The 17,056-nt window shown below is 45.4% G+C and overlaps 1 protein-coding gene across 1 annotated transcript in view; it reads left to right on the forward strand.

Moving 5' to 3' along the window:
* Positions 1-17,056, forward strand: part of LOC141096210 (solute carrier family 2, facilitated glucose transporter member 11-like) — a 252,288-nt gene that overhangs the window by 182,431 nt on the left and 52,801 nt on the right. Inside the window, exon 7 of the mRNA XM_073582696.1 lies at positions 376-563. Within this exon, the coding sequence (XP_073438797.1) occupies positions 376-563 (188 nt within the window). The remainder of the gene's footprint in view (positions 1-375; positions 564-17,056) is intronic.

The following is a 17,056-nucleotide window of genomic DNA, read 5'->3' on the forward strand; positions in this document are numbered from 1 at the left end:
CCAGAGCAGACCTCGTCACAGTGCTCCCAACATTCAGCCATCCACATTGTCCTAGAAAAGTGATCAGTGCCCAAAGTACAGCTTCCGAGTTCCGACCATTCATAGCCAGGATTGAAGACAGACGGTCACACTGCCTCAGAACAGTGCTATCTACAGATTCCACAATAAACAATAGTCCCTCTGTTAGTAAAAGTAGCTCCAGAACAGTAATACCAGAATGCAACCATTACAAAACCAAAGTGATACATAGGAATCATGAGTGGCGACCATATAGTTAAGTTTATTTTTCAATTTATAGGTGTACCTTTGGGATTTTTTAATTTTCTCGTTTTTAGTAACTTGTAACTATATATGCATCTTACTTTCTTCAACCAGCACTGAAATCATTTTATGGTTCGCACAACTTCCAAATGGAAATGGAAGATATCCAAAAAGAATCACTTGCTTTAAAAGGCGAAAAACAGAAAAAGATTCTAGAGCTGTTCTTCGATCAGTCAGTGAAATGGCAGCTGATTACCATCATTGTGACTAACATCGGACAGCAGCTCAGTGGGATCAATGCAGTAAGTACAAAACTTTCCATATATTGAATCTTTTGTGTGACCACATATCCACATCTTGGTGTTTATCTAGTAGGCAGACTAAGTACTTAACTTATCATGCAAGTCTTGCAAGTCTCGTCTGATTTTGTTTTATTGTGCTGTGCTTCTTGTCATATTATTGCGATACATGAAATCGTTGCTTTGTCATCTGACGGAGCACTGCACAGCACAGTGCACACTTGGTGAACAGACACCTGATTTCAATATGTAATTAATTATTTGCCACTTTTGCTGAAAAGCCACAATCTAGTTTTAGATCACACAGGTCAATAACAATTACTTGCCATCTCTTATTATATTCTGGAGGATTTGGGGTCAACTTTGCAAATAGGTCACCCACGTTGACAATTTTGCACTGCAATTAGTACGATGCATTTATAATGTGTATGGCTACTGAATGTAGAATAAACTCAGACACAAACTACTTCCCACTGTCACACTGCGACTGTTCTTGATTAGGGAAAGGGGCCCTGAACCATCCCTAGGACTGAGGTCCTACCTATCCCTGCTCATAAATGTGAAGAAGTTTGGGCAATAAGCCTTACTGTTCTCCTATTATTTCCTAATCTGTCCCCATCCCCTCCCTCAGCAGGCCCAGGACAGAAATGCCAGGTTATCAACACATAAGACAGACAGGGATAACAGAAAACAACAAACATACAAACACTAACCAAAGGTAGAGAGGTATATAGAGAAATATACCAACCAAATAGGAATAGAACAATGAGGAAAGCATGCGCGCTACAGTCTCCAGTAGCAACAATGATCTCCAATTTAGCAAAGCGTCTCCAAGGAGCTAGGAAGCAAAGCTTTCACTGGCATGGAATAGAAGGTGTGGCCAGGTTTTAAAGGGAGAGGTAATGACCAGATCAGAAGCAGCTGAAATGGAGCTGCATGTTTCTGTCCAGCATATAAAGGGTCATTAACCTCTTCAGCATCAAATGAAACCAAAGCCTTTTTATATGTGACACAAACACGTAAGCTAAATGGAAGATCTGCAATTTACAATATGTAGTAATCTTCTAACCTGAAATCTCCCTGGAGCACGTGATACACTTGTGACTCTCACACATAATAAAGAGATCATATGAAATAAAGCCTTACTGAAGTATATTGAAGGTTTAGGAGTACTTTTCACAAAACAAAATCGCTAAAAAAATGACAAATGCCATAAAACCATTGAACATCCCATTATAAAGTTCACTCATGTACAAAGAATGAGAGTATAGTTAAAAAAAACACATCATGCTCATGTTGAGAGGACCCGCCCAAACCACAAATATTGACACAGTATATACTGTACTCCCAATGTGCAAGAAATTCCTTTGATTAAATTTGGCATTGCAAGGATCAATCACTTCCTTTAATGTGTTATGCCTGTCAAGTACCATGTGTTAGGGTCTAACCATGACATGGTCCTGGCAGTTTTACTCTTCGGGTTAGTATGATTACAGCGATACCTCATTTATATCATTTTTTTATGTTTTGGCGCATTTATACAATAAAAACTATTTTATATCAAAAATAATTATTTTTGCATCGCTTTATGCTGAGAACTATAACTTTTTATAATTTTTTCGCTGATGACGCTGTATGGCGGCTCATTTTTTGTGGGACAAGATGTTGTTTTCAGCGGTATCACGTTTATTTATATCTTTCTTTTTGATCGCGTGTTATTCCACTTTTTGCTTGACAGTATGATGATAAAGCATTGTTTTTTGCCTTGTTTTTTATTTTTATTTTTTACGGTGTTCACTGAAGGGGTTAACTAGTGGGACAGTTTTATAGGTCAGGTCATTACGGACGCGGCTATACTAAATATGTGTACATTTATTGTTTTTTAATTTACATAAAGAAATGTATTTATCTGAAAAATATTTATTTTTTCTTCATTTAGGCTGTGTGCCCACGTTGCGTTTTTTATGCATTTCTGCTGCATTTTGGCCACAGTGGAAATGCTTAAAAAAGGCTAATAAAACGCACCCTCATGCAATCCTATGGGATTCCGCAGTTGCTGTGCCAATGCCGTAGATTTTACTGCTGCAGAATCGATAAAATCAGCAGCATGTTCATTATTTCTGCGGAATCGCAGTGATTCCGCCGTCATAGGATTGCATTGAAATGCTCACTTTATGCATGTGGCTATGCCCACCATGCGTAAAGTGAGCGCTTCATGTGCGGATGGTACCCAGGGTCCGGAGAAGAGGAGACTCTCCTCCATGCCCTGGGTACCATATTCCTGTAAAAAGTAGAATAAGGCTATGTGCACACGTAGCGTTTTAAAACGCTTACTAAAAACCGGATTCCTTCCCAGAAATCGCGCGATTATGATCGCGATTTTGCCGCGATTTTTGCGTGCGATATTCAAGCACTTTCCAAGCGATTTGAAGCATCGCTTGGAAAGTGATTGACAGGTTGGTCACACTCGTCAAACATAGTGTTTGACAAGTGTGACCAGGTTTTTACTATTGAGGCCGCCTATGCGGCATCAATAGTAAAAGATAGGATGTTAAAATGCTAAAAAAAAATAAAAAAATCGGTGTATATTTACCTTCCGGCGTCCCGCGCTGCATTCCCGGGCCTCAGCGTTCCCAGTAATGCCTTGCGAGACCTGTGATGAGGTAGTCTCGCGTTGCTATAGTGATCTCACGAGACCGCTAGAGTCACGCGAGACTACGTCATCACAGGACCTTGCCGCAAGGCATTACTGGGAACGCTTAGGCCGGGAATGCATCGCGGGACGCCGGAAGGTAAATATACCCCGATTTTTTATTTTTTTTATTTTTTTTACAGGGGTATGGTACCCAGGGCCTGGAGGACAGTCTCCTCTCCTCCAAACCGTGGGTACCAACCGCACATGAGACGCTTAACTTCCCGCATGGTGGGCATAGCCACATGCGGGAAGTAAGCGATTCTCATGCATTCCTATGGGTGCGGAATCGCGGCAATTCTTTGCGATTCCGCACAAAGAATGAGCATGCTGCGATTTTTTCCGCGATGCAATTCCGCCGCGGAAAAAAGCGCAGCATTAGCACAGCATGTGCGGAATGCCATAGGAATGCATGGGGTGCGTTCTGTACACGATTTTTAAGCATTTTCGCGCCGAAAATCGCGGCAAAAACGCTTAAAAATCGCTACGTGTGCACATAGCCTTAAAATAAAAAATCAGGACATACTTACCTTCTGATGGGCCCCCGGAGCCTTCCTGCCTCTCAGCCACGCTGCCGGCATCTTCCGTTCCCAGGGATACATTTCGCAAATGACCTCTGATGACGCAGCGGTCTCGTGTGATGCTACATCATTAGAGGTCATTCGCGCAATGCATCCCTGGGAACGGAAGATGCCGGACTGTGAGTACTATGGGGCTATTTTCTTCTATATAGCTTATATTATAATAAACTCCCCATATGGCAGCTATGCTGGTGTGTGCTACTTTTGTCTTTTATCCTTTGGCGAAGAATAAACCTCAGTTTTGGACCCAGGTGGTAATGCAGGTCACCCCAGACCATCAAAAAAAATTGCAGATTTTTGGTGTTGCATAATTTGCATGATACCATTGTTCTGGGGTTTCCCTGGTTGCAAATCCATAATCCAGTTTTGGATTGGAAATCTGTGTCTGTGGTGAGTTGGGGTTGTCGGTGTGCTCTTAGTGACACTCCTGTTTTCTCTACCTCTCCCCAGTCGCATGATGTTCCTGACTATTTGGCTGATTTTTATGATGTATTTAGTGAGAATAAGTCTGCGTCTTTGCCTCCTCATAGGAGTTATGACTGTGCAATTGAGCTGAGCCCTGGGTGTAAATTTCCCAAGGGTCGACTTTTCAATTTATCTGTACCCGAGCATGAGGCTATGCGATCTTATATTAAGGAGTCGTTGGAGAAGGGTCGTATTAGACCATCCTCTTCACCCTTGGGTGCTGGGTTTTTTTTCGTGGCCAAGAAAGATGGTTCATTAAGGCCTTGTATTGACTATCGTTCCCTCAACAAAATTACTGTTAAATATCAGTATCCGTTACCCCTGGTTTTTGATCTATCCTCCAGAGTTAAAGGTGCTTGCTGGTTTACCAAGCTTGACCTCAGGGGGGCATATAATCTTATTCGCATTAAGCATGGGGATAAATGGAAGACGGCGTTTAATACTCCGGAGGGACATTTTGAGTACCTGGTGATGCCTTTTGGGCTCACTAATGCCCCTTCTGTCTTCCAGTGCTTCATGAATGATATTTTCCAGGACTTTGTGGATAAATTTTTGATCATCTATCTGGATGATATTTTGATCTTTTCCAGGGATTGGGACTCTCATGTGGAGCATGTTCGGACTGTGTTTCGGATTTTGAGGGAGAATTCCCTGTATGTCAAGGGATCGAAATGCCTTTTTGGTGTACAGAGGATTTCATTTTTGGGACTTATTTTGTCTCCGTCAACTATTGAAATGGACCCGGCCAAGGTACAGGCCATTTATGATCGGGTTCAGCCCACTTCTTTGAAGGCCCTCCAGAAGTTTTGGGGTTTTGCTAATTTTTATCGTAAATTTATAGCTAATTTTTCTGGTAATGCCAAACCATTGACTGATTTGACTAATAAGGGTGCTGATGTGCTGAATTGGTCTCCAGAGGCTGTTTCTTCCTTTCAGGAGCTGAAGCGGAGGTTCACTTCTGCTCCGGTTTTGCGGCAACCTGATGTCTCACTCCTGTTTCAGGTAGAGGTGGACGCTTCTGAGATTGGTGCAGGAGCTGTATTGTCCCAAAAAGATCTGGTAACATCTAAAATGAATCCCTGTGCTTTCTTTTCCCGAAAGTTCTCCCCATCTGAACGCAACTATGATGTGGGGAATCGGGAACTGTTAGCCATGAAATGGGCATTTGAGGGGTGGAGACATTGGTTGGAGGGAGCTAGACATCAAGTCTTGGTCCTCACTGACCACAAGAATTTGATTTACCTTGAGTCGGCCAAACGCTTGAATCCTAGACAGGCTAGGTGGGCCTTGTTTTTCACACGTTTTGATTTTGTGGTCTCTTTTCTTCCGGGCACTAAGAATGTCAAGGCAGATGCCCTCTCTAGGAGTTTCTTTGTTGATTCTCCTATTGTGACCAAGCCTGCTACCATCTTAGGTGAGGGGGTAGTTCTTTCTGCCATCTCGCCCGATTTGAGACGTGCCCTGGAAGAGTTTCAGGAGGACAAACCTGAGCGTTGTTCCATTGGAAAATTGTATGTTCCTGACCAGTGGAGGAAGAGAGTAATGTCTGAAGTTCATTGCTCCGCATTGGCTGGTCATCCAGGTATCTTTGGTACTAGAGATTTGGTGAGTCGGTCTTTTTGGTGGCCCACCTTTTCTCGTGATGTCAGGAATTTTGTGCAGTCCTGTGGGACTTGCTCCCGGTCTAAACCTTGTTCTCGCTCTAGTGGGTTGTTGATGCCTTTGCCGGTGCCCAGGAGGCTATGGACCTATATTTCAATGGATTTTATTTCTGATCTGCCTGTCTCGCAGAGAATGACTGTTATCTGGGTGATTTGTGATAGATTCTCTAAGATGGTCCATCTTGTACCACTCCCTAAGTTGCCATCTTCCTCAGAGTTGGTGCCTTTGTTTTTGCAACAGGTGGTTCGCTTGCATGGGATTCCTGAGAACATTTTATCTGACAGAGGAGTTCAGTTTGTCTCTAGATTTTGGAGGACTTTTTGTTCCAGGCTGGGAATTCAGTTGTCCTTCTCCTCTGCGTTTCACCCTCAGACCAATGGGTAGACGGAGAGAACAAACCAGACTTTGGAGTCTTATTTGAGATGTTTTATCTCTGCTGATCAGGATGATTGCGTCTCATTTTTGCCCTTAGCCGAATTTGCTTTAAATAATAGAGCTAGTTCTGCCACTTTGATGTCACCTTTTTTTTGTAACTTTGGGTTTCATCCTCGATTCTCTTCAGGGCAGGTGGAGTCTTCTGCCTGCCCAGGTGTTGACACTGTGGTGGAGAGAATGCACCAGATTTGGGACCAAGTGGTGGATAAGTTGTCTCTCTCCCAGGAAAAGGCCCAGCGGTTTTCCAACCGGCATAGGACCATTGGTCCCCGGTTTAAGGTGGGTGATATGGTTTGGTTGTCATCAAAGAATATCTCTATGAAGGTGGCTTCTCCAAAGTTTAAACCTAGATTTATTGGACCTTACAAGATTTTGGAGATTCTTAATCCGGTCTCTTTTCGATTGGCTCTTCCTGTTACATTTAAGATCCATAACGTGTTTCATAAGTCTCTGTTGAAGAGGTTTGTTAAGCCAGTAGTTCCTGTGGTGGCACCTCTTGACCCTGTATTGGTTGAAGGTAATGTGGAATATGAGGTTGAGAAGATACTGGATTCTCGTCTGGCTAGAAGGAGACTCCAGTATTTGGTTAAGTGGAAGGGTTATGGCCGGGAGGATAATTCTTGGGTCTCTGCATCTGATATTCATGCTGAAAGATTGGTTCGTGCTTTTCATCGGGCCCATCCTGATCGGCCTGGTGGCGTGGATGAGGGTTCGGTGACCCCTCCTCAAGGCGGAGGTATTGTTGTGAACTCATTTTCTCGCTCACCTTTGATGTCCGATGAACTCCCTCTGCTGGTGAAAGGAGGTGGTGAAACTGATTTGGATGGGAGAAACCTGTCACCTGAACAGGTGGATTGCGATTGGACATCCGGAATCTCTGAGTGGATATAAGGCAGCCGACGCCCTGTAGGGCTGCTGGTGATTTCTCTGCTCTGAGCTCTGGCCTCCAGTTCAGTTCCTGTCTTCTAAAGCTAAGTTTTGCTCTGTTGTTGTTCCATGAGATTTTATCTGATTTGCTTAGTTTTGTGTTCTGCCAGCCCTGGCTGGGGCTCTGCTGAATTTCCATTTTTGTCCGTGATCAGTTAAATCTCTTTTGCTCTGTCTTCAGAATACATCGGAGTGCTGATATAGAGATTTTGAAGTCTAGTGACTTCAGGGCCGTTTTTCCTATCAGACGTGTTGGGACATTTTTGGTACGGTTTTTGCGCATTGTAGCCAGCATCTTTTCTGTCCTTTCCTATCTAGTTAGTTGGGCCCCATCATTTGCTCTGCCTGTCTTTCTGTCTGTGTTTGTGTTTTCATCTGTTTTCACCGACAATACATGTTGGGGGCTGTCTATTGCTTTGGGGTCTGCTCTGGGGCAGTTTAGATTTCCCCTTTCTTTCTTTAGGCTTATTTAGTTCTACGGCTGTGAAGAGGTGTCTAGGACCACCGTAGGAACGCTCCACGGCTACTGTTAGTTGTTGTGAATAGGATCAGGGGTCTGCAATCCGCTAGCTACCAACCTCTCTGGTTTTCTGGACTTAGCTTGCATTTTTGTTTTTTCCTCCTCCGGTGACTCATTCATAACACATCCCCACACTCATTTCTAACATCCTGCCACGATCCTCTACACTTTTTTTGCAACCATGACAACCTCATACCTATTCATCCAGCCCCCACTCCCCCGCTCCCCCTACCTGGGGCACTATGGAACGCACGCTCTGTCTGCAGCAAGCTATCGTTTATCCATGACCTCTTTATCACCAACAAACTCTCCTTCCTTGCCATCACTGAAACCTGGCTCCCTCCCTCTGACACAGCCTCTCCAGCTGCGCTTTCTTATGGCAGATTCCATCTCTCTCGCACCCCTCGCCCCAGGAACAAACGTGGTGGGGAGTTGTTTTGCTCCTCTCCGATACCTGCTCCTTTATCCCAATTCCTTTGCCACCCTCCACTACACTTCCCTCGTTCGAGGTGCACTCCGTCCGCATCTATTCCCCCTCCAACCTCCAACTGGCTGTCATCAGCCGCCCCCCAGAACTAGCCATCTCCACCTTTCTCGACCACTTCACCACCTGGCTACTCTATTTCCTTTCTGCTGACATCCCCACCATCATCATGGGCGACTTCAACATCCCCATTGACACTTCCACCCCAGCTGCCTCTAAACTTCTCGCGCTCATGGCTTCCCTTGGCCTCACTCATTGGTCCTCTGCAGCCACTCACAAAGATGTCACACGCTGGACCTTATCTTCACCCATCTCTGTTCCCTCACTAATCTCAATAACTCACCTCTCCCCATGTCTGACCACAACCTACTGACATTCTCTTCCCTCTCCTCTCCTACTGCGCAACCCCCGCTCTATAAACTCGCTCACCTCGCAGGAATCTCAAACACCTCAATTTACAATCACTCTCTAAGTCCCTTCTCCCTCTTACAGACATAGCTTCTCTTCATGACACAGATGCTGCTGCCACTTTTTATAACACCACAATAACAGCAACACTTGATTCGGCTGCCCCCTCACGCAGAACAAAACTCATACAATCAACAGGCAGTCCTGGCTGACCAGCCTGAACATAGAACTGAGACGGGTTTCCAGGGCCGCTGAGCGGAGATGGAAGAGAACCCATTCTACTGAGCACTTCAACGCATACAAGCAGTCCCTTGCCAGCTTTAAGTCCACACTCTCTGCTGCTAAACAAACTTACTTCGCATCTCTCATATCCTCCCTGTCTCACAACCCTAAACAACTCTTCAACACATTCAATTCTCTACTCCGTCCCACAGCACCTCCTCCCCCTGCTCTCATTCCTGCTGAAGACTTTGCCTCCTTCTTTAAGCAGAAGATCAACAAGATCAGGCAAAACTTTGGCCCGCAGCCCCCAATGCCCCTCTTAGCCGCTCAGCCCTGTTCTGCAAAAGCCAGCTTCTCAATCATGACAGAAGATCAGCTCTCCACCCTTCTGTTAAGATCACACCTCACCACTTGTGCCTTCGACCCACTCCCGTGTCACCTCATCCATAACTTGGCCACAGTCTTCATCCCATCTCTAACACACCTCTTCAACCTTTCACTTACAAATGGTGTCTTTCCCTCATCCTTCAAACATGCCTCAATCACACCCATCCTCAAAAAGCCCTCCCTTGATCTATCCTCTGTGTCTAACTATCGCCCGATATCTCTTCTCCCTTACGCCTCAAAACTACTGGAACAGCATGTATATCTTGAACTGTCCTCCCACCTCTCCTCCTGCTCCCTCTTTGACCGGTTACAATCTGGCTTCCGACCGCATCACTCAACTGAAACTGCCCTAACTAAAGTCACTAATGACTTACTAACTGCCAAGAGCAAGCGACACTACTTTGTCCTCTTTCTCCTGGACCTGTGCTCTGCCTTCGACACCGTAGACCTTTCCCTCCTGCTACAGACTCTCTCATCTCTTGGCATCACAGACTTGGCCCTATCCTGGATCTCATCATACCTAACAGACCGAACATTTAGTGTCTCCCTCTCACAAACCACCTCCACACCTCACCCCCTGTCTGTTGGTGTTCCTCAAGGCTCTGTCCTAGGACCCCTACTATTCTCCATCTACACCTTTGGCTTGGGACAGCTCATAGAATCCTACGGTTTGCATTATCACCTCTATGCTGATGGCACGCAGATCTACCTATCTGGACCCAACCTCGCCCCCTTACTGACTGAAATCCCACAATGTCTGTCTGCTATCTCAGCCTTCTTCCTTGCTCGCTTTCTCAAACTGAACATGGACAAAACAGAATTCATCATCTTTCCCCCATCTCACTCTACCCCTCCACCAGACCTATCCATCAATGTCAATGGCTGCTTTTTTTCCCCAGTCCCGCACGCTCGGTGCCTTGGGGTGATCCTCGACTCTGCGCTCTCTTTTAAACCACATATCCAAGCCCTTGCCTCCTCCTGCCGCATCAAGCTCAAAAATATTTCCCGGATCCGCTCATTCCTCAACCACAAAACCACAAAAACACTAGTGCATGCTCTTATCATCTCCCGCCTCGACTACTGCAACCTCCTACTCTCTGGCCTCCCTCTAGCACTCTGGCTCCCCTCCAGTCCATCCTACACTCTGCTGCCCGACTAATCCACCTGTCTCCCTGCTATTCCCCAGCCTCCCCCCTATGCCAGGCCCTTCACTGGCTTCCTATTGCCCAGAGGCTCCAATTCAAAACCCTAACCATGACATACAAAGCCATCCACAACCTGTCTCCTCCATACATCTGTGACATGGTCTCTAGGTACCTACCCGCACGCAACCTTCGATCATCTCAAGATCTCCTTCTCTACTCCCCCCTTATCTCTTCTTCCCACAACCGCATACATGACTTCTCCCGTGCTTCCCCCATACTCTGAAACTTTCTGCCGCAATATATCAGACTCTCACAATCAACGGAAACCTTCAAGAAGAACCTGAAGGCCCACGTGTTCTGACAAGCCTACAGCCTGCAATGATCCTTGGTCTACTGAATCACCGCACAACCTGCTCTACCCTCTCCTACTGTATCCTCACCCATCCCTGTAGACTGTGAGCCCTCGCGGGCAGGGCCCCCTCTCCTTATGTACTTGTGTGTCCCTTGTCTTCCACATGTTTATTATATTTGTCTATATTTCCCCTTTTCACATGTAAAGCTCCATGGAATAAATGGCGCTATATAAATGCATAATAATGATAATGCACCCCCCAATCCTGATATGCATGGTCCTCTCACCCCCCAATATGATATGCATGGTACCCCTCACCCCCCTATCCTGGTATGCATGGTCCCCTCACCTCCCAATCCTGATATGTATGATCCCCCTCACCCTCCAATCCTGGAATGCATGGTCCTCTCACCCCTCTTTCCTGGTAAGCATGGTCCCCTCACTCCCCTTTCCTGGTATACATGGTCCCCCTCACCCCTTTCCTGGTATGCATGGTCCCGTCACCCCCCTTTGCTGGTAAGTATGTCACCCTCACCTCTCTTTCCTGGTATGCATGGTCCCCCTCATCGCCCCTTTGCTGGTATGTATGGTCACCCTCACCCCCTTTCCTGGTATGCAAGGTCCCGTCACCCCCCCTTTGCTGGTATGTATGGTCACCCTCACCCCCCTTTCCTGGTATGCATGGTGCCCCTAACCCCTCTTTCCTGGTAAGCGTGGTCCCCTCACCCCCCTTTCCTGGTATGCGTGGTCCCCCTCCCCCCTTTGCTGGTATGTATGGTCACCTTCTCCCCCCTTTTCTGGTATGCATGGTCCCGTCACCCCCCCTTTCCTGGTATGCGTGATCTCCCTCACCCCCTTTCCTGGTATGCACGGTCCCCCTCACCTCCCTTTTGTGGTATGCATGGTCCCGTCACCCCCCTTTCCTGGTATGCATGGTGCCGTCACCCCTCTTTCCTGGTATGCATGGTCCCCCTCACCCCTAGGAAACTGCACACATACAAAAAAAACATACTCACCCATCATTCCTGTGGTCCAGCTCTGTCCCATTCTACCAGAGGCTGGGGGAGCCGCGATGAATGTGGCACTGGCGCCGGAGTATGTGCATGCCCATACCGCGCTGTCCGGCGCAATTTTCCTGAATACACACTGCAAATGTGTCTTCAGGAAAATGGAGTCGGATAGCGCTATGCACATGCGCGATTCTCACGTGCACTCCTGCCCCAGCATCTTCCGGTCCCAGTAAGGCTTAGCGCGAAGGACCGAAGATGACGTCACTCTCCCGAGAGCGCAACGTCATCAGCGGTCTTTGGAGCAAAGCATTACTGGGACCGCGATGCCGGGCGTGTGGTTAGAGAAGGGAAGTCCGGGGGCCGTCGGAAGGTGAGTATTTCACTATTTTTTCTTTTAGTTCTAGTTTTTACAGATTAAAGGTACCCAGGGTCCGGAGGAGTCTCCTCTCCTCTGGACCCTGACTACCATCCGCACATTAGGCCGTGACCAATCAGCGAGGCGGGATTTCCATTACAGACAGACAGAAAGACAGACAGACAGAATTAGACAATTATATAGTAGATGGATCTCTCTAGGGTTTCATCTGAATCACGTCCGTTGGAGATTTCATCGGAAACCTTGTTGTAAGTGCTCAACGTAGAGTGCAAGATAAAGGAGATCCCAAATGTTATGTATAATGTTCTCAATAAAAGCTTCACCTCAATCCACATTACTGGTAGTACAAGGGCTCTGGAAAAGCTAAATGGCACATCGACCCCTAATAAAAATTCAGCAAATTCTGCACTCCTAAATCCAAATGCCACCCTCCCTTCTGATCCCCAGTGTACCTAAACCACATTTAGTGTCCATATGTTTGGCATTTCTGTAGAGCTGAGAGCCAGCCTAATTTATGGGTGCATAACTCTAAAAGCATGAGCTCTGGCACAACAATGTACTGGTGACTACAAGGTACTGGGCACTACAATGGAAGTTTGCAATTTTCACTCAGGCAACAAGCACTGCTGCTTGTTTCTGCAAAACACCCATGGAGTGTCCAGCTCATTTTTTATCGTATGTCTATGCAGATTCATCCTTGTTTGAAGTTTTTGTTTAGTTTCTCCTATGTATGTCCCTGCATTGCACCTTGTACATTGTATCATGTACACGACATTGGAGGATGTACATGAAAAATAGTCCATAATCTTATAGTCCTGATTTGTGTCGGATATGGGGACTTTATCTGTTGGTGATATGCGGGTGCAGGTATTGCATTTCTTACTGTTACAGGGGACTGTGCCTGTCTCTGATGGTGATACGAGGGCACCTCTGACAAGGATATTCCTTATGTTGGGAGGCTGTTTGTAGGAGAGCAGTGGCAGTTCTGGGAATATTGCTTTCAGTCTGTGGTCTCTGTGGAATATGGGTCAGCGCCAATTTTCCTTAAAATGTTCATGTGAGGGTTGTACGTGACCACAAGCGGCACCCTGTTGTTATCCTCCTTCTGTTTGTAATCCAGGAGGCTGCTTCTTGGGATCCTTGTAGCTCTGTGGATCTGTTCATCAATTACAAGTGGATGATATCCTTGGTGTAGGAATGTTTTCCTAAGTGATAGTAGTTGTAGTTTTCTATCCTCGTTGTTTGAACAGATCCGAATGTACCTTAGAGCTTGACTGTAGATTTTTGATTTTTTTTGTGTGTCTCGCATGAAAGCTGTTCCATCTCAGGTATTCCGGACGTCCTGTGGGTTTATGGTAAATAGTCGTTTGTACGGTATTGTCTTTGATGTATACAGTTGTGTCTAGAAAATGGATTTGGGATTTTGAAAAGTTGAGGGTGAGCTTGATTGTTGGGTAGAACTTGTTGAAGTTTTTGTTGAAGGTAAGCAGGTCCTCTTTTGAGCCTTTCCAGATTATTAGTAGGTCATCAATGTAGCGGAAGTATGCTAGAGGTTTGATAGTGCAGGATGCCAAAAAGTCTTGTTCTAGTTTAGCCATAAACAGGTTAGCATACTGTGGTGACATTTTGCTTCCCATGGCACTGCCCATGCACTGTAGATATATATTGTTTCCAAAGGAAAAATAGTTATGGTGGAGTACAAACCTGATGAACTGCAAGGCTGGTTCCGTGGAAAGATTGTTTTTTTGGAGGAAATATTTGCATGCAGCAATCCCATCTCTGTGAGAAATATTGGAGTATAGGGACTCTACATCCATGGTGGCCAATAACAAAAACTTCAAACAAGGATGAATCTGCATAGACATACGATAAAAAATGAGCTGGACACACCTGTAGGAATACACTTCTCTAGACCTGGACACAGCTTGGCACATCTAAAAATTCTAATATTGAAAGGTCATTTTAATAGTGACAGACAAAGAAAAATTTGGGAGTATAAATTTATAAATATGTTTCAATCTCTAACAATAGGACTGAATTTGACACCTGGATTCATGACTCATTACATGGACACAGTTCACACCTCCACAAGAAGGTCTTCAGATCTCTAATAGAACACTGCCACCTCATTTACATGTGTAACCAAAACCTTAATTTGATTTCCTTGGCCTGTATCACTTCATGTCCTGTTGTAATTTCTATTTAAATGTTGCCATCTCTTCTCAGTAATTCACTTGTAATCTAGCCTGATGAAGGGGCCTACTGAGCCCTGAAAGCTTGCTTCCAAATATAATTTCTCTGGTTAGCCAATAAAGGTATCACTGCTTTAATACTTTTCTCAATTTTTTGAGGGGACATAAGTATTTACATCTACACCTGGAGATAAATTCCCATAGGGATATTATTTCCAAAGTAGGGTCATGTGCGGGGGGATTCTACTCTTCTAACACTTAGGGGCTCTGTATATGGAGTCCACAAACTATTCTAGGAAAATCTGGGCTCCAGGAGGCAAATAGCACTCCGTCCCTCCTGAGTCTCGCCATATGACTAAGTACTGTACAGCCACATATGGGATATTTCTACACTCAGCATAAATAGTGGTACAAATTTTGGTGACATTTTTGCTAATTTTCCCTTGTGAAATTGTAAAATCTGGGACTAATACAAAATTTTGCTTGTAAAACTAATTATTTTTCTTCACTGCCTAATGTTATAAAATTCTTTGACACACCTGTGGTGTCAAGGTGATCACTTCACCCCTTGAAGAATTCATTGAGAGGTGTAGTTTGTAACATGGAGTCACTTATGGGGGATTTTGCTGTTATGGCACCTCAAGGGCTCTCTGTTGTGAGTTCATTTTTCCCTTCACCATTGAGGTCTGATGAAATCCCTCCTCTGGTGAAGGAAGGTAGTGAGACTGATTACCAAACACCTGGGCAGCTAAATGATAACTGGGTGGCTGGAATTGAGGACTGAATATAAGGCTGCCTACGCCCTTCTTCCTGGCTGGTGATTTTCCTGCTGGATTCTTGGAGACCAGTCAGATTCCTGCGTCTCAAAGCTAAGTTTTTCTGCTCTGCTTTGTACTCCTCAGTTTTGCTTTTGTTTTGCCTTGTTTTTTGGGAGTTCTGCCTTCCCCGGCCGGGGGTGAGCTGAATTCCATTTTTGTCTCTGATCTGTTGATCTTTTGCTCTGTCTTCAGAATATACCTGAGTGCTGATATAGTCTTTTGAAGCCTAGCGACTTCAGGGCCTGTTTTTCCTATCAGTCGGTTGGCTCATTTTGATAGGGTTTTTGCGGATGGCAGACAGCAGCTTTCCTATCCGGTCCTATGTAGTTAGCTTGGGCCCCTTCATTTGCTCAACCTATCTTTCTATCTGTGTTAGTGTTTTCATCTTGCTTCACCGTCATTATATGTTGGGGCTGCCTATTGCTTTGGGGTCTGCTCTGGGGCAGTTTAGTTTTTCACCTTTCTGTCTTTAGGCTATGTAGCTCTCCGGCTGTGATCGAGGGGTCTAGGGCACCGTAGGAACCCCCCACGGCTACTGCTAGTTGTTGTGGATAGGTTCAGGGGTCTGCAATCCGATAGCTGCCAACCTCTCTGGTTTTTCTGGACTTAGCTGGTATTTTGTATTTTCTTCCTTCGGTGACTCATCATAACAGAATCACCAGCCATACCGCAGATCCTAGGGTACTCAATAGCAGGAGAGAATTGTAAAAAAAAAAAAAAAAGTGTCAGAATTTTTTTTTTTTGTGTGCATATTATTTCCTCTATATCTGAGGCCGTAGGGGGAATTTTTCTCTCAATGGAGATGAAGCAATTGTCTGATCGTGTGGAGCAGCTCGCTGCTGAAGTGCGGGGAATTTCCGCCTATCTTGCTCATTCACATGCTGCTGAACCAAAGATTCCTACTCCTGATGTGTTTTTTGGGGATCTGTCTAAATTCTTGAATTTCAAGAATAATTGTAAATTATTTTTTGCCTTAAAGCCTAACTCGTCGGGGAACTCCGCGCAGCAGGTTAAAATTGTCATCTCTTTGCTGCGCGGCGATCCCCAGGATTGGGCGTTTTCTTTGAAACCTGATGATCCTATTCTGAATAATGTGAACGCATTTTTTCAAGCCTTGGGGTTGTTGTATGATGAACCTAATGCTATTGATCAGGCTGAAAAGACCCTGTTGGCATTAAGCCAGGGTCGGGATTCGGCAGAGTTGTACTGTCAAAAATTCCGAAAGTGGGCGGTCCTTAATACCTGGAATGATGGTGCCTTGGCAGCCCTCTTTCGGAAGGGTTTGTCAGAAACTGTAAAAGATACTATGGTGGAATTTCCTGTTCCCTCTGGTGTTGACGATTCTATGTCATTAGCCATTCAGGTGGATCGGCGTTTTCGTGAACGCAAAACTACACGAGAGATGTTGCCACCTGTTGAACAAATGTCTGAACCTATGCAATGTGACAGAGTTTTGTCTAGGGTGCAACGTCAGGAGTTCAGAAGGCGTAATAAGCTGTGTTTTTTTTGTGGAGATGCCTCGCATATTATTTCTGTCTGCCCTAAACGAGAGAAACGTTGTGCACGCACGTTTTCTCTGGGTGGTGTTCAACCTAAGTTTCTTCTGGCAATTACTCTGATCTGCTCCCTGTCCACATTTTCCGCCAAGGCTTTTGTGGATTCAGGAGCAGCTCTGAACCTGATGGACTTGGATTTTGCTAAACGTTGTGGATTTCCTATGACACCTCTGCGGACGCCTATCCCTTTGAGGGGTATTGATGCTACTCCTTTGGCAAAGAATAAACCTCAGTTTTGGACCCAGGTGGTAATGCGGGTCGCCC

This window comes from Dendrobates tinctorius, unplaced genomic scaffold (genome assembly GCF_039654945.1).
Source record: "Dendrobates tinctorius isolate UK_male_01 unplaced genomic scaffold, ASM3965494v1 ptg000073l, whole genome shotgun sequence".
Taxonomy (NCBI): Eukaryota; Metazoa; Chordata; class Amphibia; order Anura; family Dendrobatidae; genus Dendrobates; species Dendrobates tinctorius.